Raw genomic sequence first — 21,333 nt, 5'->3', positions numbered from 1 at the left:
CACTAAACGTGGTGGAGAAAGTAGAGAGCAGCCTTATAAATATACTTACACGGTGCATGGATGGACGGGAGTAATGGGAAGGCCGAAAGACCGAGAGCTAGACCGAGATTTCGGATCGGGATGAAGGGTGGGTAGCGAAGAGCACGCATGCATTTCACAGCCCGACGAAACAAGGAAATTGGTGGAAATACTTGTGGTGGTGAGGCTAAATATCTCTTCTTGTGGATAATTTTGCCGGATAAATTTTTAACCTCAAGGGCATTTAATGGAGGTAGTATAAATGACAAATGGATGGTAATTTGGATGACGTAGGGCTGTCGTCTCATCAGTATTTTCATGCAATCGTCCAGTACTTGAGTTACCTGTTAATTTTCGTTTTGCCTTTCATTTATTCACATGCCGGTTGTGTTCTGTGGAAGTCAGGTTTCACTATGCAATTCTTTGTTGCTGATTGGGACTGACAATTGGAGAAATGTTTTGTTGCAAAAATGTGTAGAGGATAACTCTGTGTGACTACTTTCTCTGTAGAATATCTAGTGTGTGGTGCAATGTATGTATGCCAGCTAAAAGTAAAGTAACGATCCAAAGTTATTTCCAGCCAAGTCAAGGACTTTCATCTTCTTCGCTGGGAGAGTAATGTCATATGCCATACTGACATCTTGTCAATATTTATGCATGGAGTAGCTCTATATTCATATAGTTGCATAAATATAGGGCACCACACCAGCACGGGAGAAATGCATGATTGCGTACCTGGTTGGACGTTGGAGAATCAGATCAAAGTGAATCAACTCATGCTGTTGACAATTATGCTTCAACTAACATTTATTATGTATATATGCCAAATTTTGAGTGAAGGCTGACCACCTTTCTCCATCATGTAGAGATGTTCAAGTAATGGAAAAACTAATGATTTTGTGTATAACTACTAAAATTTTCATGCCTGCTTGGTTATGCAAAAAGATGGGCCAATATAAACCTACCAATAGCACGCTAGAAGCAGATATGAAAAAGTACGGACCTCTCGCCTCAGCAAAAGCCTTACTGACGTGTGTACTCAGAGGGTAACCCCTTTAAGTCCCTGAGTTTCAAAGGCATTCAGTAAAATGCTTACTGGATTCATGTTTACCTAACTCGACCAATGCATTTCTTGACCTTGCATAGTGAACTGCACACCTAACGGCTAATTATAAATAGGCTTGAGACCCTTCAAGACAAATGTACCTTGCTACATTATACTTTAAACGCACTACACGAATCAGCATAACTTTCTCATGAATGGTCAGTTGTAATCGAATCTCCTTGAAGATTACAACAATCTATCCATCCAAGTATTAAAAGCAGAAGAAACAAAGACAAATAAAAGAAATGGGCCTCAAACGACCAACAAGCTTGGTAATTAAAATTAATGACGAGTATCATTGTATTACTTTTCAATATACTAGTTAATGTAGTATTTCTCATATCTTGTCACTAGACACTGTTTCCTGATATCATTTTTTTCATAAGATGCATTCTTATTCAAGTGAGACCCACAAATTTCTCTAAAAAAAATTATTCTTTAGGAAATCAAGATGAATTCGGAGCATGTTCGACGAAGTGGTGAGATAAGAATATATAAATTAATGATGTTGAATACATCTATTTCGTAAATATTATAAGTTATGTGACATACTAGAATATTTTAGCCATGCTCTATGATGAACATGCAGAAAAACAGGAAGCTGTCCCATTTCTTATCGGAATATTGATGAACCGATGGAATGCGCTTCATAAAGCATACATTGATGATATAGACATTGAAGGTAGTTTCGACATGTTGCAGTGTTATAATTTGGTATCATTTATTACACTAAGTTTACAATGTTCCTGCGTGTAATTAATTAGACTTTTTAGAGCATCCAAATCTGGCCTTTATACTTCAACAGTGGAGGGAGGTGAAGGTGTTAAGAAGTCAAATCATGAAATTTGCTGCGGATCTCAAGGAACTTGACGATGCTTATGTGATCCCTAATTACCAAGACCCGCACACTATACCACCATACCAAACCATTGCTGAAAGTCTAGGAAAACTTGACACGTTACTAGATTAGGGAAGTTCAGATGTCTAAAGTATCATTTTTCCTTGTTATCATAATTGTAACTGCTGAAATCCATAAAATAAATGGAGTATATTGAATACAGTATTGAGTTGTATTGGGGAAATTGAGACTGCAGGAAATTCGAGCATAATCATAAAGTCCATCTCTATTGTCTATTTACAAGCACGGTAGTCGGGTTTTTATTTCTATCCGTGAAGTTTTTTTCTAGTCAACTTGGGTTTACAAATTCCAAATTAATTCATAATTGGTCCACCAATTATCGCCCAAATTATTTTATGTCATGGACAAAGTGCAGGAGTCAGTGGGGAAGTTGGGTGAGTTGGTGTCATCCGTGAAACGGGATTACGTAACATGGATCGTGAAACATCCAAGCCGAGCTAGTGACACTGAGTCTGGCATCAAATTGGTATCTTATCTCCTTCACGGTCGTCTCAAACAGTCCTCCACCATCCTCCCCGAACTGTTGTATTGCAGTGCGAACATTCTCTCTTTTTGGCATGACCGTCTCATCCAGAAGCACCGAGAGCAGCAACAGGAGTCATCATCGTCATCGAATGGCAATGGAGTCGTCAACGGTCGTCACACTAATGGTGTCATAATTGGAGGAGGAGGGGTCTCCTCTCCTTTACCAGCGGAGGATGGTCCTGCCCGCTCTGCGGAGTTACATTCCAGGCAGAGGGAGGGACGTGAACGCCACATTCAGCGGATTCGAACCATGCTCACGGTCATCGACTATTTGGAAGTTTTCCTGGAAGTTAGCGCGAGACAGTTGTGGGGGGATGTTGGTCGTTGGGTGGTTATCATCATGATTCAGTCGATCAAGTAAGTATTTGTTATATTGGTGATTAATAATGGGCGAGAGAAAGGGGCTGATTAATGTTTTTCTTTAAACAGGACCGGTTTGAGGGCTGCATTGTTGCTTCATTTTAAAGTGGGTCTTATCGGCTCGTCCACCCTGTACCAGAGACGATCCAGTCGTAAAACGTTGACCCAGATGCATCCTAATGTGACATTTGTTTTGAAACATTCTGGGAGGACTGTAAGGAAGATAAATTCAGGTGGGAGTTTTATTGGGTTTTATTATGAGTTATGTGGGAAATTCGTTAATTAAATATCAACAAATAAACTTTTCTTCAGCTCCACCCGTCAGATCACGAGATTGGACTGGCCCAATAACCACAGATTCAATAAGCACTCCGCAAGAATTGACCGGAGTTCGAAAGATTGCAGAAGTAATTTTTATATGATAATTTTTAATCAGTGAATGTGGTACTTATTTAGCTTGATCTTTAATAATTATACTGCTTTTCTTTTAGATGATGCATTTACTTCGCCCAGTGACTCACCTGGCTTGCATGGGATTGTGGGGAACCAGGTCATGGAAACCATGGGTGGTCAGTTTCGCCATGGACATTGCTAGTCTCCGACTTCATAGTAATTCCAGAACCTTGAAGAGAGAGGAGAAGCAAGAATTGACGCGAAGAACGTATGCCCTGTGTTACTACTTGATGAGGTCGCCATTCTATGACACCTGCACCAAGAAACGCCTTCTCGGCATCCTGGTCATGTTCTCTGAAAGAATCCCTCTGCTCGGAAACATTGCCGGAATTCTTGCTCAAGCCATTCCCGAGTGGCAAAACACTTATTCATACATGTGGACGGACTACTAATAACTTGTTCGGCTGTCTTTCTCTCAACGATAATAACTTCTTACCTTTATACTTTTTTTGTGTTCCGGTTAAATAGTAATTACGCTTATTTTGTTACCAAATGGGTTTCAATTTAGTCATATCACATGCATCAATGCATTTTTTGTGTTTTACCAGGTTGCCATAATGTACTTAATAGTGCCCAAGCAGATTGATGTAACTTCATGTAAGAAATTGAAACAAAATTGTTCGTTTTATTTAATAAAAACTTCGCACATTCATCGGATTGATGACTGATGCAGAATTTATTTGCACCAACGTTATAAAATGAGTAGCATTAAATTGCAATCTTATAAATACACATATTCGAGCTGTGATTACCTTGTTAAGCAGCACAATTCAAACATTTTTATAATAGAAAGATATTCTTATAAACTAGCACAAACGCACGTCATGATAATACGCACAAGTCCGTCTGTTGAATAACTTCTGTATTATTTCATCTGTTTTAATTGTTGGTAAGTTACACTTCTTCCCTACTGCGTTATATGTATAGCGAGTAAATATATATAGACAGACACTTTTTCGGGTAATAGCGTTATTATTATTTGAAGAAATAAAACAATTATGCGCTGTATGTGTGGCCCTTTTTCGAATATAATACCTTTAAAACTGAGCTTGTATGTGTAAGTTGATGATTGAATCAAGAAAATCATGAAGTGTGACCCTGATATTTACATATGTTGCAATATGGGGTTGGGTTCTCTGAGCAGCGTTGCTTTAAAAGTAATCGGTCGAACATCACATTATTTCATACGTTGACTAGTTTAAATGCAGTAAAATTAATAATTAATATTCTTAACAACAATTGCGAATTATTTGAAAAGCCAAACACATTGGAATAGGAGTGTGGAATAGGAGTGTGGAAGCGCATAAGATGCGTAGTCGCTCATTATTTTGTTGGTAAGACGAAGTGTCCGGATTCTTTATGGGACCTCGTCTGGAGGGCCTCCTGGGTCTGGGTCATGTAAATTCATTCGTAACAATGGTGATCCAGGAGGGTTGTGGTGATGTATGTTTTGTGCGGGAGCGTGCAGGTCAAGAGCACCTCCAAAGTTTCGTATCCCGTCATTGTTCATATTCAGGATGGGACCATCTGCCAGTGGATGAACTTCTATTTGATTTAGACCGTTGGCAGGATCAGGATCTGCAGTTGCTTCGGCCAAGTTTGTCACGGACTTTGATTTGACACACTAAAAAAGGTTTAAAATGAATCAGTTGCTTGTTGAGTAAATTAGAAATCAAATTCAGTTTTTATAATGAAAGTACGGTTTACTTGAAAATCAACGTGACGACTTTTTGCTTCCTCTTTTTCCCAAGACATTCGAATGAAAGGCCTCTGGACGTAATTATAAATCACTTCTGCTCGTCCACCAGGGCGTTTCTTAATCTGGATAACGCAAATAAACCGATTAATTATTAGAAAAGTTTTTTGTTAACATTTAACATGTTAACAACGAATAGATCCATAAAATACCTTCTCCTTGTAGGTTGGATATCCTTCAATTCCAAGTCGAATCTTTTTTAGACCCCTTTCTTTCAACACTTGTTTGGCAACATCTCTGTTTTCAATATACTTGAAGAATCGATATAACGCCGTGCTATTCACAGCTACAAATAACAAACAATATACACACATTTTATAAAGTAATTAACTCTTGAGATTTTATATAATAATATACTTAAAATATTAAATATTTATCAATTACTTTGCGAGTACTCCTCTCCCATCTGAAATAAACAATAACAGGTTATTAAGGTAAAGTTTTAGTTGAATTTCAAAATTGTTATGAAAATTTATTTAGGTTCAGTTTGCCAAACTAAAAAGCTATTTTACAAAATGAAGTTAGCTAGACTCTCAATTATTGTCCAATTAAACCCCACAATACCTGCGGAGGATACTCTTCGTCCCAGTCCACGGTGTCATCATCAAGTAGAACTACGATATGACACTCACGATCTCCTCTGTCCGCTGAATTCACCATGAGAGGAAGGATCAATTTTTCGAGGAAGGCTTCGAATTGGTGTCGAGCTCCTTCATTTGAAAGTTCATGTAAAAGGCCTCCTGTATAAATATTACTCAATTACTGACCCCACCATGGAAAAATGATACAATAAAAACAAAAACATTACACAAGTAAATTGAAAAAATGACCTACTTAAATTTTGGCATTTGATAGTACTGGCATCAAAGGGTATTAGCAGATAGTCACACGCCTCGCGTAATTCTTGAACACTGACGGCAGGAGGGCAACGAATTACTCCACCGCGATAATACTCCAAAATAGCACGGAAAACAGTGGCTGATAAGCCATCAGCCACAACAAATTCGCCACGTTCGTTTGGGTGGACGAATTCCATTCCAGAGCTGAACATTCTAAAAAATCATCCAATACGCCAAATGTTAAACAAACATTTCCAAACACTTTCGGAAAAAATATATCATTATAATATGCAAACGTACCTTCCTAGCATGGTGTTTGGAAATTGTGTGAAAATGTTGGGATCCACGACGAAACGAGTGTTATCCACAACAAGCGTAATTCTGTCCTCCATGAAAAAATTGGACATGTTTGTGGCGCCTGCACCGCCACCTGCACCGACCCCACCACCGTCCCTGTTGGTATCATGAACATGCGGTCCATGGGGTCTAAATATGTTCTGACTTCCTCTACTTCTATCCATTCTACTACTTTATATTTTCACTCATTTTAGAAAACAAAATAAAACAAGCTTTGCACAGCTACACACTACCAGAAGCAGAAAATAAAAACAAATAAAAACAAATTCCTTGATGATGTGTTACCTGTGTCGTGATCCCGTGTGGTGCTTGGGGGAGTTTTTTGATGGCACGGTGTTATTGTTTGTGGAACCGGGAGGATCAGTTCTTAACTCGACGCTGCTGGAAGGACTGTTTGGTGTTGACGTATTGTTACCACTACTCGCAGTCATGCTCGACTTTTGAACCAGACATGGTTTTGGTTTGGAGCTGTTTGCGTAACTGTAAATGTAAACAAAACGTGGCATAAAGCAAAACAATACTGCATTGTTTATGTTATCATACATAATTGCAAACTGCGAAGTAGTTTTCTTTTCACAAACCTGAGTCGAGACTTGAAAACACGCTTCCTTCTTTCGTCAACGTTGTGGTAATCTTCAGTGTCTGAGCTGCTATCTCTTTCATACGAACCTCCTTGACGATCCTTGTTTGTCGCCATTTCTTGCCCTGTATGAAACACAAAATAAAACAATAGGTCAGCAAATCAGCTAAAGTGGAAGGGAAAAGGTCCACACTCTCTTTGAGTAATAAATTTCACAGCAAAAGGGTGAAATAGAAACAACGTACATTACTAAATTCTGTAGCTCAATTAAACTCGTCCTTGTTGAAGAATTCAAATTTTACCAATTAATTGCGACTGCGACACAAACACACACACTACTCACACACACTCAAGTTCACTTCCGGGTATTCAGTCTAGAACTTGCATCACATTCGTCAGAGCTAATGTCGACGTGATGATGATGATGATATTTCTCGCTTCTTTCTTCGCAACTAAAAATACTTTGTCGTACTAATAGGATGAGGAGACATGAATGAAGAGCCTTTCTCCTGCTGCGAGGTGTGGATATGTCAAAAATTCAAGTGATGAAGATAAGGCCAGTGAAGAAGAATATTATATGAAATTCCAACAAATTTTCCACTCATCACTCATAAAGTCACTGGTCTTGTGTGCAACCTACAAACTAGTAGGATTTGTATAGCAGAGGGTGGTCGAAAGAGAGGAGGAAGAAGAAATTAACCAACCAACTGCTCCAGGCAACTCACATTATTATTATCTTTTACTCCTAAACATTGGACTTCAACATGAGGGGAATCCTTCATCTATCTATTTCACTCTCCTCTCATTCCTGTATAACCTTTATATTCCTCCACCATGGTTTAGAATAGAATGTGTAATACGTATGTATATGAGTGTGGTGTGGATCGTCGCCCTGGGTTTGGGGATCCCCAATAGTAATTCTACTTATTTTGTTAATTAGTCCTCTCACAGGTGAAGAAAAGGAGGAGTATTCTCCGCCATCTCATTTGGCTACCAAAAAACGTAATATGAATGCTTCGTTCACCACTTTTGAACGAAAACTTGCAACATAGCTCTCTCACTGGGTCAGAACTACATGGGAAAATTCTCCTCCGAGCTCAAAATGTCGAAATAAACCCAATCAGGGGCGGCGAGGCTGAAGTTGTGAGGTTTGGCATAGCTTGAAGTCCTCATGAAGAACGCCATTCAAGTGACCCCGAGATAAGACGCCCTGTTCTGGTTGAAATTGAGGCCTTATAACTGAGGGTCCACTGGGACTGCATGAACTTGTTGTAGTCGAATAATCTTCCATATGAGCGACAATATCATGGCGATCCACATAGAGCGAGAGAGAGGGGTCGGAGGTTGCGCTGTTGCCGAATGGCGATGTCCTCCTTTGTGGTTCTATCCGTATATACAATAAGCATTGGATTTGCAGGAGGAGGCCTTTCATCCATTCACACAACTCTTGCTTACTTTTTGTACTTACTTTCTGTGGGATCCTGCTGTATTCGACGATATTGCACAAGGTTTCTCTCTTTTGATTTTTACTTCATCATCTCCCAGCAAGTGAAGTCTCTCTTCTCTTCAATAGCAGTGGCAAGCTCTGCGCCAAGTAAAGTCTCTGCGACTGCTATTCTCCCGTTTTGTTTCAAAAATTAAAGATAACCACCAGCCGTCGAGTAGTAACATGCACTTGACCTGAAGTGAAACAGTGGAGGTTCATCCAACGACCTAACGTTAGCTTCTTGGCAGTTTTGCTGAGGAAATAAGTTAATTTTCATCCATATGGTTGTAAGGGATGAGTTAATTTTATGAAGAGAATAGTGACGAGCGAGAACATTCGGATCTCTGTGTACAATTTCGCACAGGGTAAGTGTCCAAGCAGTTCATTTGGTTAAAATATCATTTACCTATCTTCTTCATGGAACCCATTAATACTTTACCCTTCATTCATTCATCTATCTATCCATCCATCCAATCTTAACTAAATATGTAAAACTTAGCTGTAGCTTTAAGGTGTATTTTCTTAGTCTGCTGCTCCAGTTTAGAGTTTACAAGCTTAGAGGTTTGTAAATACCTTGGTCTTTTTCTACGGGGTAGGGAGGTTCTTCTTGGTAAATATTTTATAACCACAGAATTGTCCAAATATTTGTTTAATAGTCTGCAATTTAAAACAAAATCGAAACATAAATCATCCAGTTTCGCAAGTTGACATTCGCATTGTGTAAAGCTATTCAGTCATCATCAGTCGTACCTCAGCATAATAGCTAATAAAATTGTGCTCACGTCATTCACCGTGAATCAGATAAAATTTAAGAAAAACATGATAACCTTGTACAATTAGCCAGGAACAATGGTGATGATGATGAGGGGAGGATTTGTTTAAGTTCCAAGCCATAGATTTGTTTCGTGTACTCGGTGGGGAATTAGAAAATCAGCAAGTTTCTGAACATTTCTAGATTAAAACTCACACACTTGCACTGTAGTGTAAGAGTTTATACATTATCCATAATAAGTATAAGTGAAAATAATAATTGATAACAACTCACGTAATATTAATAGTAATAAGTATCATGCGTCACCGTATTCCGGATTTTTTCTTTAAACCGTTTGATGTTCGTTGAGCATAAAAGTAAGCTCCGCACCGCCGAGGGTTGAGTCTGACCTTGTTTTTTTATTATTTGTAGGTCGAGAATGACATGTTCCTCTCTTCGACATCAGTTGGCGGCGGAGTTTTTCATCAAGCAGTCTCTTCTGGAAACGGTGGTGTCAAAACCCTCAACTTGTCCTCATCCTCCTACCAAAGTCACCATCACAGCTACCAAGTCCCCCAGCCAGCACACTCTTCAAAAAAGAGGAAGGTCGAACACACTGTAAGCCATTTACAAATAAACCTAATGATTAGTTATCATCATCAAGCAATGTCATACATGCATTCGCCATTAAACTTTAATTCGACATTAAACGCCCTCCCCCATAAAACACATAACCAAATACCACATCTAAATATGAGGTTAGGTCACTAAAATCGATACACCCATACTTCAAACAAGTCATGACTTGCTGGAAGGCAATCACTTGGCTGCTATTCCAAAGAATTGTATACTTACTGCACTATACGGACAGTCCTAAGTGGTATTTTGAACCTTTCTAAGTGATATTTTGTAAACAAAGACACTGCGCATTTGCATCTCTTAATTCCTATGCTTTCTTATTTGAAACTTAACTTAGACAGTCTAAGTTAGACTCCAATTTCTCTAATTTACTAGTGATTCGCAAATTGTGAATCGCAATGCTACTTTTGATTCTACTTACGAAAATTTAGTATAAACATGAGTCAAAAGATTTGGAAATCAATACAAGTTGAAAAGGACTTTCAACTTGTCTTTTGTGGGTACTTGAAATTAGTAATTGCCAAAACTTTGCTACAAACTCATCCACCATCAATTTAAGTTGAATTATTTACCCCATTTAAACAAACTACAGATTAAAAATTACCTACAAAAGTACAAAACAATAGCAACGGTTTGTAATTGAAATTAAAATGTTGAATTGACTCGAATATTGGTGGAAAATTGAATGAACTATTGACACAAAGTATTACATTGTACTTAATTAATAAAAAGTCAGCAAAAATTCAAAGGCATCCACGCCTCCGCGGAATAGAGTGAAAAAATCAAGGCTTCTCTGTTCTGGCGGTCTGGCGGTCGGAGAGAGCATGCAGCAGCAGAGGCAGTTTCTTCTTTCATCCCTCCTTCTACCAGTTGCACTGCTGACCTTCGTTTTTTGGGCATTTTTGAATCTTATTAAATAAAATAGTCACAAAATTCGAATAAAAAATGGTTCACTGGGGCGATGACTTTTTTCCATTTGGTCCTGCGCCGCCTCCTCGCCACCCTGTATTCCGATATTTCAGCAACAACTTATATTCCTTGTTGCCTGTAACAACGGGTACAATTTGGTGTGTGGTTCCAACCGTGGGAGGAATTTGGCTGATTAGTTGTCCCATCGTCGATGTCGTTTCATATTATCAAGGTCCGCCGCTTTATTATAGCCAGAGGAATGTAGTCGTATCCGACGTTCGAAATGGGGGAGGGGGAGGGCCAAATTCGGTAGGTAGTAAGGAATAAGGTGTGATAAGTTGTTAACAAGTAGCAGGCATCTCATAATTATGATTGTTATGTGTGATTAAATGATACAATTAAATGCTTGTGGTGCTATAAACTCATGTGTTTTTGTACGATTTGCAGGCACCTATTGATTGCGTGACTGCTGTAGCTGATAGCAGTAGCGGTAGTGGGGGTGGTTGTTGGTTGGGGGAGTGTCGGTGTAACTCAAAGTGTCGTCAGGGGAGGCATCATCTGTGTGGTGGGCGGGTGTCACAAGCTCCAAGTAAGTGTAAACCCCTGAATTTAATATGTAGTTATGCATAATGCTGGTTTTCGAGTTGCGGTTTTTTGATTGTCCAGCAATTAGGCAGAGTATTTAAAAAATAGTCTGTATTAAAGATCTAATTTCTTCTACTTTGTCTCAACCACACTTAAGCTGAACAGTTCCTTTAAATGATGATTTCCTTCTTTCTTTGTCTCAAGACTAAACTTTATCTTTAACCCTTGCTTCCAAATAAGAGATAAGAAGAGCAAGCACCGTTAAAGTCAAGGACTCATAGTTAAATTAATTTTAATAATTTTCTAGATGTGTCAGAGAGAGGGGTGTCACCCCAACCTCCAGCAGCACACATACACAACCAGTCTTCCGCGAACAAACTACATCACGACTCTTCATCGTCGTCGTCAAGCTATCACCGGTGTAATCGAAAGGTGAGATGGAGATTTAAGAATTTTTTGGAGTTCGAATGCTAAATCATTATGATTTTGTACAGCGCAAGTGTTTAGACGCCGAAGGAGGGCTGGGTGGTGGGCATGGTATTGCGGAGAGTGGAGTTGGAGTATCTCACACAACAAATTGCAACACAACAGCCACCACGGCGGTACAAAGTAAAGCAGCAGCCATCGGGGTCAGTAGTGGGGGTGGCGATGGCGACTATCAACTTGTTCAACATGAGGTTCTTTTTTCCATGTAAGTGAATAAGTATTACCAAGTCTTTCATTATTAATGCAGATTGAGCTCACGAAATGCTTTGTTTCTTTGTTTTAGGACCTCGCAGACCCACTATGAGGTCTTGGAATTTCTGGGTCGCGGCACTTTTGGCCAGGTTATTATTATTTTATTTTATTATTATACCTTCTTTCCATGGACTTTTCACGACAAAAAACTTTTCAAACTCCACTGATTTTTTTTATCAGTGGAATTATTGCTTTAGTTGACTAAAATTTAACTAAATTAAATATTGTGATAATTGGGAGTAGAGATGATGAGCGAGATAGAAAAAGGAGTTCGTTTGAGAATATGAGGATAGATGAATGGAACTCATTGCTGTGTTTTTTTACGTAGGTGGTCAAGTGCTGGAAACAAGGAACAAATGAAATCGTTGCCATTAAAATCCTCAAGAATCATCCATCGTATGCTCGCCAGGGCCAGATTGAAGTAAGGACTTCTTTTATAAAATTGATTATAGAATGTCTTCATGAGTGGCATAGAATTGCATCAATTACTAACTTTTTAGGTGAGCATCCTTTCACGACTTTGTCAAGAAGATGCCGACGAATTTAATTTTGTTCGAGCTTTCGAGTGCTTCCACCATCGCAATCACACTTGCCTGGTGTTTGAGATGTTGGAGCAAAACCTGTACGACTTTCTCAAGCAGAACAAATTTTCACCACTTCCGTTGAAATATATTCGCCCCATCTTGCAACAAGTCTTGACTGCGTTGCTGAAACTCAAGGTACATTTAATTAATTGTGGTCAGCATAAAAGTGACGAGTTCAAGTTAATTAATTGCTGTTAATAAATGCACCTTTTAGCAACTTGGATTGATTCATGCTGACCTGAAACCAGAAAACATTATGCTTGTCGATCCCGTTAGGCAACCGTACAGGGTCAAAGTTATCGACTTTGGATCGGCTTCACATGTCTCTAAGGCTGTCTGTAATACTTACCTACAGTCAAGATACTACAGAGCCCCCGAAATTATATTGGGTAAGTACGAACAAGTGCTAATATTGGGCGAGGTGACGCTTGTATAATGCAGTTGTGATGCATTGAATTAATTGTTTTATTGCAGGTCTGCCGTTTTGCGAAGCAATTGATATGTGGTCACTTGGTTGTGTCGTAGCAGAATTATTCCTTGGATGGCCTCTTTATCCTGGGTCCTCGGAATATGATCAAATTCGTTACATTAGCCAAACACAAGGGCTGCCTACTGAACATATGCTAAATTCTGCATCGAAAACTACAAAGTTTTTCTACAGGGATCTGGATAGTACATATCCTTTCTGGAGACTAAAGGTAATTGCGAATAAGTAGTTGTTTGGTATGGGGAGTTCACAGAGGTAATAATTATTTATTAAGTAATTAAATTAATTATTATGCTATAGACTCCGGAGGAACATGAAGCAGAAACTAACATCAAGTCTAAAGAAGCTAGAAAATATATTTTCAACTGTGTGGATGACATTGGTCAAGTAAACGTGCCCACAGACCTCGAGGGTGGTGAACTTTTGGCAGAAAAGGCTGATCGGCGAGAGTTTATTGATTTATTAAAAAGGATGTTAACAATGGATCAGGAGCGTCGCATCACACCTGGCGAAGCATTGAACCACTCATTCGTAACTCTCGCACATCTTGCCGAGTACGCACACTGTTCCAACGTCAAGGCCAGTGTACAAATGATGGAGGTATGCACTTGAACAAGACTAAAAATAGATGCGAGAGAGTATAGACGAGAATGTGAACATTCAATAATTTTAATTAATTGACCAGGTTTGCCGTCGAGGAAGTAATACATTTGTGTCCGCGTCCAACCAGGGCCCTTCAGCCTCTCTTGTGGCTAATTTAGTCCCATCTTCGGGTGCAAATGTGACGCTGGCGTTTCCTCCCTCACTTGCAAACCAATATCAGTTGTACGGCAGGGCCAATCATCATCGTCAGTATTCCTCACATGGGGGGCGTGGCGATTTTCCACCACAACTCGTACCTCCCCTGTTGTGCCCGCCGTATCATGGAAACTATTCGAATGTAAGAATTTGCTAAACGATGATATCCATTTAGATTTTGTATGGTTAATTGTTTAACTAATGAAGACAATTTTAAACTAATTGCACTTCAGGTGGCCGCAGCGCAGCAGCAATATGTTCCAGTGTCAATGGTGGACCAAGCCAGCCGACAGATGCTTGTAACAGGTGTACAGACTTCATGGGCTGGTGGGCGCCAAGTTGCAGTTATTCCATCAACTTGGCCTGGCCCGCATCCTCCTGCACCACAACTTCAACAACCGTTGATTCCAGAGTCCGCCGAGTGGGGACGACCATTGCTGGTTGATTCTGCTGCAATCATCCAAATGAATAATTCTTACCGGGTAACTTTAGCATCATGCAATAAGCCAATTGTTAATATTATTTATAGCTTCATTTTTAAACAAACGAAATTTTGATGTAGGACCAGCGGCACGTATTTCCTGTTGAACTGGCTGAGATGTACGAACCTCAGGGTCTAATTGATGGCCCATGGGGTAAGCGCAACGGTGGACTTGGAGTCAATTCGAATGCAGCAGCAGCATCTTTGAAACCATCACACATGGTTCTTGCTCCAGGGCATCCTCAGCATTCAATTCAACCCCCACTGGCCCATCAAACGACGTATTCCTCCCTCAACTATGGACCTGGGAACAATGTGGTTGGGAATGGGAACAACAGGAATAGAAATAACAACATTGGGAATTCTATACCCGCACATTCGAAAGTGCATCACTACCACGGTAATAGTTCTTCCCACATTGGCCACCATTATGAGGGGGGCCATGTCAAAAAAGAAAATGCGACTCAATTGAGCCCTGTCAAGAAACGAATTAAGGAAAGCAGTCCAAGTAATAACAATCACGGTAAGTTCATTTGTGAATTACTTTTGTCTGCTTAAAGAAGCATTATAAAATATATATAAATGGATTTATATATTATTTGGTTCGGTTTGGTTTATCAGGATGGAACAACAATCAACCGGCGCATTCATCATCTTCGTCGTCTTCCCGACACGTTCCTTATACAAGTCACCAACCAAAATTAGAAGTTCCTGGAAATATTGTATACAATCAAAATTTCCAAGAAAACGTAGAAAATGGGAATCATCAAATGAAAGGAACTGAAGGACCTTCCATTTCTAGTTCTAACCAAAATGCTTCTCGAGGGTCGCTCCGACAGCCCACCATTACAATTCGAGACACACCGTCTCCTGCCGTCTCCGTCATTACGATCTCCGATAGTGACGATGAAGGAGCAAGGTACTAATAGTTTAATACTTCAATACTCTAAGTTTGGAATTTACTATCGTTTCTAGTTTTATTATTTAAATTTTCATAACATTTACTAGAAGATCTAGATGGTAATTTATGATTCTTTTAATTAGTTGTCGAGATCGGACTTGCAGCGCTTGTGTAGACTCGAAAGTTCCACAATGCACATTGGGAACTCACTGCTCTTCTGTGGTAGTCACTCCACAGCAAGATGAGCAATCTTACAGAAGGTATTTTATTTTTTTTAAACTCTGTTGTTACTCTTATTGCTAATAGTGCCAAAAGCTTAAATTTCACTATATTCTATTTTTGATCTATCCATTTATAGCCATAGACCATCTCCGAGGCACAATAATAATAATAATTCTGGACGGCGACGTAACGTTGTTTCATGCGTAACTGTTGGGGATAGTGACGAGGAACATAGAAGCCCTGCTAAATCTTCCCAACGTCATAACGCCTCCCAGAATTGTACAATTCCAAATGGCACCAACTACAACAACAACAATCAAAATCAACATATTGAGAATAATCAGTATCACGCTGCTCTTCATCCATACTCTGCAATGGGTCAAATAACAAATGGAAATGGACCCATCATGCGTGACGTAAAACCTGAAGTGATAACATCATACGCCTCTCAGAAGAAACGATTACTAGCAAAGGCGCAGTCAGAATGTCTCATTGGGATGAAGCAGGAGCCAGGCTTGCATGACATCCATTCAAATAACATGAGCAATCACGACACACCAAAGTCAATCAAGGGTTATCACAATGGGTACGAAATTTTAATTGTTTAAACATGTTTCAGATAGAGTGGAATATATACTTCGAAGACGTAGATGATGGAAACATATGTTTGAGTTTCTAATAACTTACGTTGTTCCAAAAAATTTACAGAGAATATTACCATGGCTCTTCAGCTCAGAATGGAAATGTGCCCAATGGAAGTGGCATGAATGGCAATTGTGGATCATCGTCATCGTCATCTTCTAGCATTCAAAATGGAATGGTGAACAATGGGGAATATCACGTTCATCTGCACGGGCATGGGGGTCATTTCCCACCACCGGCTCATAGAAATGACAACATGACTGGACAAGATATGGTGGCTCATGCACATTTATTGCGAGAAGCTCATAATCAAAATCTTAAGTGCACTAATTGGCCAGGAACACTTCAGCCTCATTCATACAGGCAAGACTTAAAGTGAGTACCTCAAATCTCATAAAACATTAAAAATGAATGACTGAGTATTTAGTCCAGTGATTATTAACTATCTCTGTTTACTGAATTTTTTCAGTGGAAGTCGGCATCTGTCTCCACAAACGCCACGACAGATTTTAATTGGTAGAGGTTTGTCTCCTCATCCACCGCCGGCACCGCCACCGGGTTTGTATGCCGCATCTACACAGGAGTTATTCCGTAGAGGAAATCATAGTATGTACCGATTTGAACTTTTTGATGAGAAATTATGATGCATAGTCTTCATTGTAATAACTTGATGTTTTTTTTTGTTAGACGGAGCTAATGCAGTATACATGACAAGCGGTCAACCCGCTGGCCCGTATCAATTGAATCCGTTTGCATCAGGGTAAGTTTAAAGTTTCGATTTCAAGCAATTATGAATTAACTACAACCTTAACATTAGTGTAAAAATTAATTGTAAATACTTTGATAATTGACAATAATTGATGTTTATTTTTCAGGGCTCTGCCTCCTCCAGCACATCACGGGAGCGCAAGGTCTGTTTTGGCAGCTCATGCCGCGCACGCCCACGCGTCTCATCATGGACACAATCCCCATACGTTACCACCGCCGGCACACTTGCCACCTGTGTTTAGTACACATCCACCAATGGCAATGGCATTTGGTCCTCTGAGCCCTGCAAAGGCCACTTACCAACCTTTGTGGTTCGCCGAGTAGTTAACTCAGTCATTGCTACTACCACCTCTGCTTGCAAGGATTCAGACAAATTTGGGTTGATTTATGAATCTGAATAGATATATTATACATACAACAACATTATCTTATATGACTCTCAAGTCGTTGGTTTTTTTAGAATTTAATTGTGGATTTAAGTGACTGTTGGAGTTGACTAATGTGAAACAACTTAATCCCTTAAATTCTCGTTTAAATTGTTGGTGCTGTTTGTGCACTAAGAACATTTTTGATATATCTACCCCATAGTAATTACGTATTAATTGACTTGCATGTCAACATAGCCGTTCCTTGTTGCATGTGTTTGAATTTTTGCTTGTATATTATGTTTTAGAAGGAAAGAGGCTCAGGATTAAGGACTTACCATTTGAATAGATTAGTTGACGATATTATGTACTATTTAATATTTAAAACCCCTCCGGTAATTATCGTTGTGTTGATGAAACATTGTTTTATCTGTATACATTATTTGTGCTTTAATATTATTTCATATGCATGTAGCATCGCATCAAATGCTTCGCAGGACTGATCATAATAATGTTAATGAAATACTGAAGATTACGTCAAATCAATTTATACCGACGACATTTGCTAGTTGCATCACACAAAATTAATAATAATATTTAAGTGCTTCTTCACTCGACTTGTTCACTTTTCCATACATATCCCCCAGAATACTGAGCGTGTAGTAGGAATAAGAGGTAGGAATCCCTTACCTCTTTATCCTTCATAATATTTTAAGGTTGTGAATACTAACAACGACTTGCACTTGTTTAGTTAATCTTGAATACTTGGGCCACACTCCCATCTGGATAAGATGAACAAGTCGCAACAAACTATAATAATGAAAACTTTTGAGGTTTTGAGAATCATATTATGCAAAATGCCTATATAGTTGTTATTAGCTGCTCCGTTATTCAACTTTCTCACCAATAATAATAAACTTTGACCAATAAGTGTACTAATGAAGCTAAACTATTGTTAGATATATAGAGATAGGGGTACAAGATTCGCATTATGTGTTAATAAGTAGTTACTATCGCAGTTCCATTAGTTCGACAACGTGATAAATGTTTAATATTTCGGTACAAGTAGAAAGAGAGATAATGAAGGAAATGTTTAGCAACGATGATAAGCATGCATGTATGTAGGTCATTAGTAAATAACTCCTATTACGTTGGATCGTATTTATCCGCAATGAATAATAAGGTGATGATCATGTAATAACTTCTCGTCTATTGTGACGCAATAGAGTTGGAGGTGAACCATTTTACACACTCCGCTGCTATAGTATACTATGCAAGTCTAGTTTTTGAAATACTGCGAACACTATGCAAATATATATATGCATGCATTCTCTCCATTATACTTCCACTTGTTGTTATCATACTTTTTCCCGTTCTCTATTTCAGTCTTAATACGACAAGGCAAGGCAACCAGTTTTGGTTCAAAGAGTTCAAGTAAAAAAAAAAACTATTTAAACGTAGTGCGACGAGAGCCAATAACTGTGATCTGCTAATTTCTTTATTACATTTAATTTTGTGTCACCGTGTGTATTATATAACGAGTTCCGAACTGTAAATGTACGCTGTATGACTTGATGTTGCAATTGACCTTGCAATAACATTTAAGAAATAATAATTCAACACTATAAATTTATATACATTTACCAATCGATTATTTGTGTAAGGACATTATTATTACTACTACCACTACCAATACAATCGTGATGATACGACTTCCACCGGAATAATAGTTAATGAATTAGTTACATACATCGCAGTGTGCCGCAGGAGGAGGATTATTGGTTATTTAAAATCAAAATCTCAGAGAAAGTTTCACATTTAATATTACTGTATGCTTAAATACAACAAGGACTGTTTTTTGTTATTGTTGATGATGACTATTTGAAACTGATCATCACATTCACTATTATTATACTCTTGATAATTTTAACTATGATATTTAATGAATGGCATCATCACACTTTTAACTACCAAGATTTCTCTTGCTTATACACACACAGACTTTATAGCGTAGGAGAAAGAGAGGAGAAAATTTAGATTCTGTATTTTAATCTTACATCAAAGGATGGATTTATATATTATACAATTTTGTGATGATGAACGTTTTAAGCAATTGAACAAGTGTTGTTACATATTATTAATTGGCAGGGAGGCGATAATAGAGAGAAAGAGAGAGAGATAAAGTTCCACTAAAACTAACAATAACTTGAAGCTTGGTCCGTTATGTAAGGTGTTGTTGGTTGCAGGCTTCCTTATCCGTATTTATGACAACTTGAGCATTCTAACATGATTCCATTATTATTATTATTAACTCCAGGCTGGAATAGGTAGTAGGATAATAACTTATCGTGTAACTTATCAGTAGTAGGAGCGGTTGTTTGTTTTCAAAGAAATAGTTCTCAGAAATTAGAAATAATTCTTTTAAAAAATTCTTCATCGTTCTTACCGTCGCATTACATAGATATTTAGACACGTAAATAGATAATATTTAAGGGTAGAGAGAGCGGAGACGGCGGAGGAGCGGAGAAAGCATGCAAGTTCTCTCGCATGTAGTTGGTTAGCACACGAAAGTGGCCTAGATTTTTAGATGAGGAAATTGAGAAAATGGACAAAATTGGTCAAAATAATACATTTCCTGCAACTTGTAGATTGTTATTCGCAGCATTTTCTACTACTTGAACATTTCTCGACCATTCAACAGGCTATCAAATATTATCATATTATGTAATTGAAGACGGTGTAGTTCTCGTTAGTTAAATGTATGAAGGGGCTACTACTACTATTAAGGAAGGAGCAGCGTTTGTACAAGTACCTTTATGCCACTGATTCTATAAGTTCTATGAAAAAATTCAATCGAATAGACTGCTCTCGGTGTCCATCATCTCTATTCTGTTACCGTATCATGATAGCGTCGTTATACACCATGTAATAAACAATACTTGTATACTTAATAAAGTAATAAGCTAAGGTTTAGTATGATATATGCCATCACAGGAAATGGTTAGTAAACTGCCACCATCACCGCCGCCGCCGCCGTATACATAGTTGAAAAGCTGTAGAGAAAATGGTAGCGAAAGTGTTAGTAGTCGGCGTTGGCGTTGTATGTAGAAATATCTATAAAAGATGATGCAGCGTATAATGCGAATAAGTAACGAGTTGATAAGTGATGTGTAGTTAGTCGTAGTCTCAGATGTTTCCAATTTCTACAATTTCTACAATTAATTACACACCACCATCACCACCTCCTGGTGTCTGTGAGTCTGATGATATCTTTCCTCCTCCTCCTGCCTCAAAATATAATCTATGAAATCTATGAAATGCTTAAAAAACTTTGGGTGAAGTTGCCAATTAACCAAAAATTCTTTGTAACACTAAAACTATAGACATACGCGCAGTTGTAGTTGTAGTGTACTCAAGTAGATCGCATCCTCACTTATCAACATATATGTGAAAATTACTGACGTTCATATATGAGTCTAGTAAATTTAGTCAATATTTACACTTATGCTCGGTTATTATATTATATTTAAGTGAGTCCAGTAGTGATCAACTATTACGCCTCGTGACGAGAAATTTCTTTTAAATAACAACAATGCCTAATATTATATTATTATTATTATTATTGTTCACTATTAGTCGACTGTTACATGTATGTATGTTAGGGAATTTATTTCATTTTGTCATTTTAAACTCGTCGCATAATCATCACGTCTCTAAACTGATCTATAACTATAAATGAATCAAATTGTGAAAAACCAATCATGAATCGTCAAAAAATTAGTAAACGTTTCTTGTTCTTGTCGAGTCAGCTATCCAGTGAAATTCATTAGTCTACACTAAACGATAAATGTCTCTCACCTGTATAAATTTTATATCAAAATGACACGTCGATATCTTATTGTTCTCGTCTCTTCAGGAAAACGCGCAGTAGAAATTGAAACTTGTAAAACAAACATTTGTCCAATTGAATTGACTATTCGTTCTCTGAATAAATATGCAGCACATGCAACATTAATTACTATTGCAACTTATATTATGCTGTTATTGTTGAAGTGGTCTTTTTAT

At 38.3% G+C, this 21,333-nt stretch overlaps 4 protein-coding genes and 1 long non-coding RNA gene across 9 annotated transcripts; 3 read left to right on the top strand and 2 right to left on the bottom strand.

The window, feature by feature from the left end:
* Nucleotides 1-1,244: 1,244 nt before the first annotated feature.
* Nucleotides 1,245-2,186, top strand: LOC110851532. 2 transcript variants are annotated; one of them, XM_035853140.1, is made up of 4 exons: nt 1,245-1,395; nt 1,566-1,602; nt 1,713-1,805; nt 1,888-2,186. In XM_035853140.1, exons 1-4 carry the CDS (start codon nt 1,369-1,371, stop codon nt 2,091-2,093), a joined length of 363 nt encoding a protein of 120 aa, XP_035709033.1. In that variant the 5' UTR covers nt 1,245-1,368; the 3' UTR covers nt 2,094-2,186. The 2 variants fall into 2 exon arrangements, with proteins under 2 accessions (XP_035709033.1, XP_021955042.1); XM_022099350.2 differs by having other exon boundaries at nt 1,689-1,805.
* Nucleotides 2,187-2,245: 59 nt separating this feature from the next.
* On the top strand, nt 2,246-4,037 carry LOC110851531 (peroxisomal membrane protein PEX16). Its single transcript, XM_022099348.2, has 4 exons — nt 2,246-2,924; nt 2,997-3,160; nt 3,240-3,334; nt 3,419-4,037. Exons 1-4 carry the CDS (start codon nt 2,383-2,385, stop codon nt 3,770-3,772), a joined length of 1,155 nt encoding a protein of 384 aa, XP_021955040.1. The 5' UTR covers nt 2,246-2,382; the 3' UTR covers nt 3,773-4,037.
* LOC110851529 (BTB/POZ domain-containing protein 10) lies at nt 4,004-7,909 on the bottom strand. 3 transcript variants are annotated; one of them, XM_022099344.2, is made up of 10 exons: nt 7,158-7,909; nt 6,914-7,037; nt 6,618-6,812; nt 6,276-6,503; nt 5,971-6,188; nt 5,701-5,876; nt 5,521-5,542; nt 5,289-5,422; nt 5,088-5,201; nt 4,004-5,004 (listed from the first exon to the last, which is right to left on the bottom strand). In XM_022099344.2, exons 2-10 carry the CDS (start codon nt 7,027-7,029, stop codon nt 4,738-4,740), a joined length of 1,470 nt encoding a protein of 489 aa, XP_021955036.1. In that variant the 5' UTR covers nt 7,030-7,037; nt 7,158-7,909; the 3' UTR covers nt 4,004-4,737. The 3 variants fall into 3 exon arrangements, with proteins under 3 accessions (XP_021955036.1, XP_021955037.1, XP_021955039.1); XM_022099345.2 differs by having other exon boundaries at nt 6,276-6,500; XM_022099347.2 differs by having other exon boundaries at nt 6,276-6,428; nt 7,158-7,906.
* A 481-nt stretch (nt 7,910-8,390) lies between these two features.
* Nucleotides 8,391-21,299, top strand: LOC110851468 (homeodomain-interacting protein kinase 3). 2 transcript variants are annotated; one of them, XM_022099246.2, is made up of 21 exons: nt 8,391-8,763; nt 9,582-9,767; nt 11,145-11,286; nt 11,590-11,714; nt 11,777-11,973; nt 12,052-12,109; nt 12,349-12,441; nt 12,521-12,739; nt 12,819-12,993; nt 13,079-13,302; nt 13,392-13,691; nt 13,777-14,031; nt 14,123-14,371; nt 14,452-14,893; nt 14,992-15,289; nt 15,415-15,531; nt 15,630-16,079; nt 16,202-16,510; nt 16,605-16,741; nt 16,823-16,895; nt 17,011-21,299. In XM_022099246.2, the coding sequence occupies exons 2-21, from the start codon at nt 9,594-9,596 to the stop codon at nt 17,225-17,227; spliced, it is 4,254 nt and encodes a 1,417-aa protein (XP_021954938.1). In that variant the 5' UTR covers nt 8,391-8,763; nt 9,582-9,593; the 3' UTR covers nt 17,228-21,299. The 2 variants fall into 2 exon arrangements, with proteins under 2 accessions (XP_021954938.1, XP_021954937.1); XM_022099245.2 differs by lacking the exon at nt 8,391-8,763 and adding an exon at nt 9,321-9,509.
* LOC118436063 lies at nt 8,879-9,579 on the bottom strand. The gene is made up of 3 exons (XR_004835170.1): nt 9,444-9,579; nt 9,226-9,374; nt 8,879-9,055 (listed from the first exon to the last, which is right to left on the bottom strand). It is a non-coding gene; the product is annotated as an uncharacterized LOC118436063 (long non-coding RNA).
* Nucleotides 21,300-21,333: the final 34 nt, after the last annotated feature.

This window comes from Folsomia candida, unplaced genomic scaffold (assembly GCF_002217175.1).
Source record: "Folsomia candida strain VU population unplaced genomic scaffold, ASM221717v1 Fcan01_Sc006, whole genome shotgun sequence".
Classification (NCBI taxonomy): domain Eukaryota; kingdom Metazoa; phylum Arthropoda; class Collembola; order Entomobryomorpha; family Isotomidae; genus Folsomia; species Folsomia candida.
The sequence above is the reverse complement of the archived record's forward strand: the minus strand, read 5'-3'. Positions and strand labels throughout refer to the sequence as shown.

Bases quoted from the DNA above. Each gene is read 5' to 3' on its own strand.
- LOC110851468 (XM_022099245.2), top strand. From the start codon at position 9,468: ATGCGTCACCGTATTCCGGATTTTTTCTTTAAACCGTTTGAT. The intron at 15,290-15,414 runs GTACTAATAGTT...TCTTTTAATTAG, and splicing joins AGTGACGATGAAGGAGCAAG to TTGTCGAGATCGGACTTGCA. The intron at 16,896-17,010 runs GTAAGTTTAAAG...TTTATTTTTCAG, and splicing joins TTGAATCCGTTTGCATCAGG to GGCTCTGCCTCCTCCAGCAC.
- LOC110851531 (XM_022099348.2), top strand. From the start codon at position 2,383: ATGGACAAAGTGCAGGAGTCAGTGGGGAAGTTGGGTGAGTTGGTGTCA. The intron at 2,925-2,996 runs GTAAGTATTTGT...TTCTTTAAACAG, and splicing joins ATCATGATTCAGTCGATCAA to GACCGGTTTGAGGGCTGCAT. The intron at 3,335-3,418 runs GTAATTTTTATA...CTTTTCTTTTAG, and splicing joins GAGTTCGAAAGATTGCAGAA to ATGATGCATTTACTTCGCCC.
- LOC110851532 (XM_022099350.2), top strand. From the start codon at position 1,369: ATGGGCCTCAAACGACCAACAAGCTTG. The intron at 1,396-1,565 runs GTAATTAAAATT...ATTATTCTTTAG, and splicing joins TCAAACGACCAACAAGCTTG to GAAATCAAGATGAATTCGGA. The intron at 1,603-1,688 runs GTGAGATAAGAA...AGAATATTTTAG, and splicing joins GGAGCATGTTCGACGAAGTG to CCATGCTCTATGATGAACAT.
- LOC110851529 (XM_022099344.2), bottom strand. From the start codon at position 7,029: ATGGCGACAAACAAGGATCGTCAAGGAGGTTCGTATGAAAGAGATAGC. The intron at 6,189-6,275 runs GTACGTTTGCAT...ATGATTTTTTAG, and splicing joins CCAAACACCATGCTAGGAAG to AATGTTCAGCTCTGGAATGG. The intron at 5,005-5,087 runs GTAAACCGTACT...AACCTTTTTTAG, and splicing joins GTCGTCACGTTGATTTTCAA to TGTGTCAAATCAAAGTCCGT.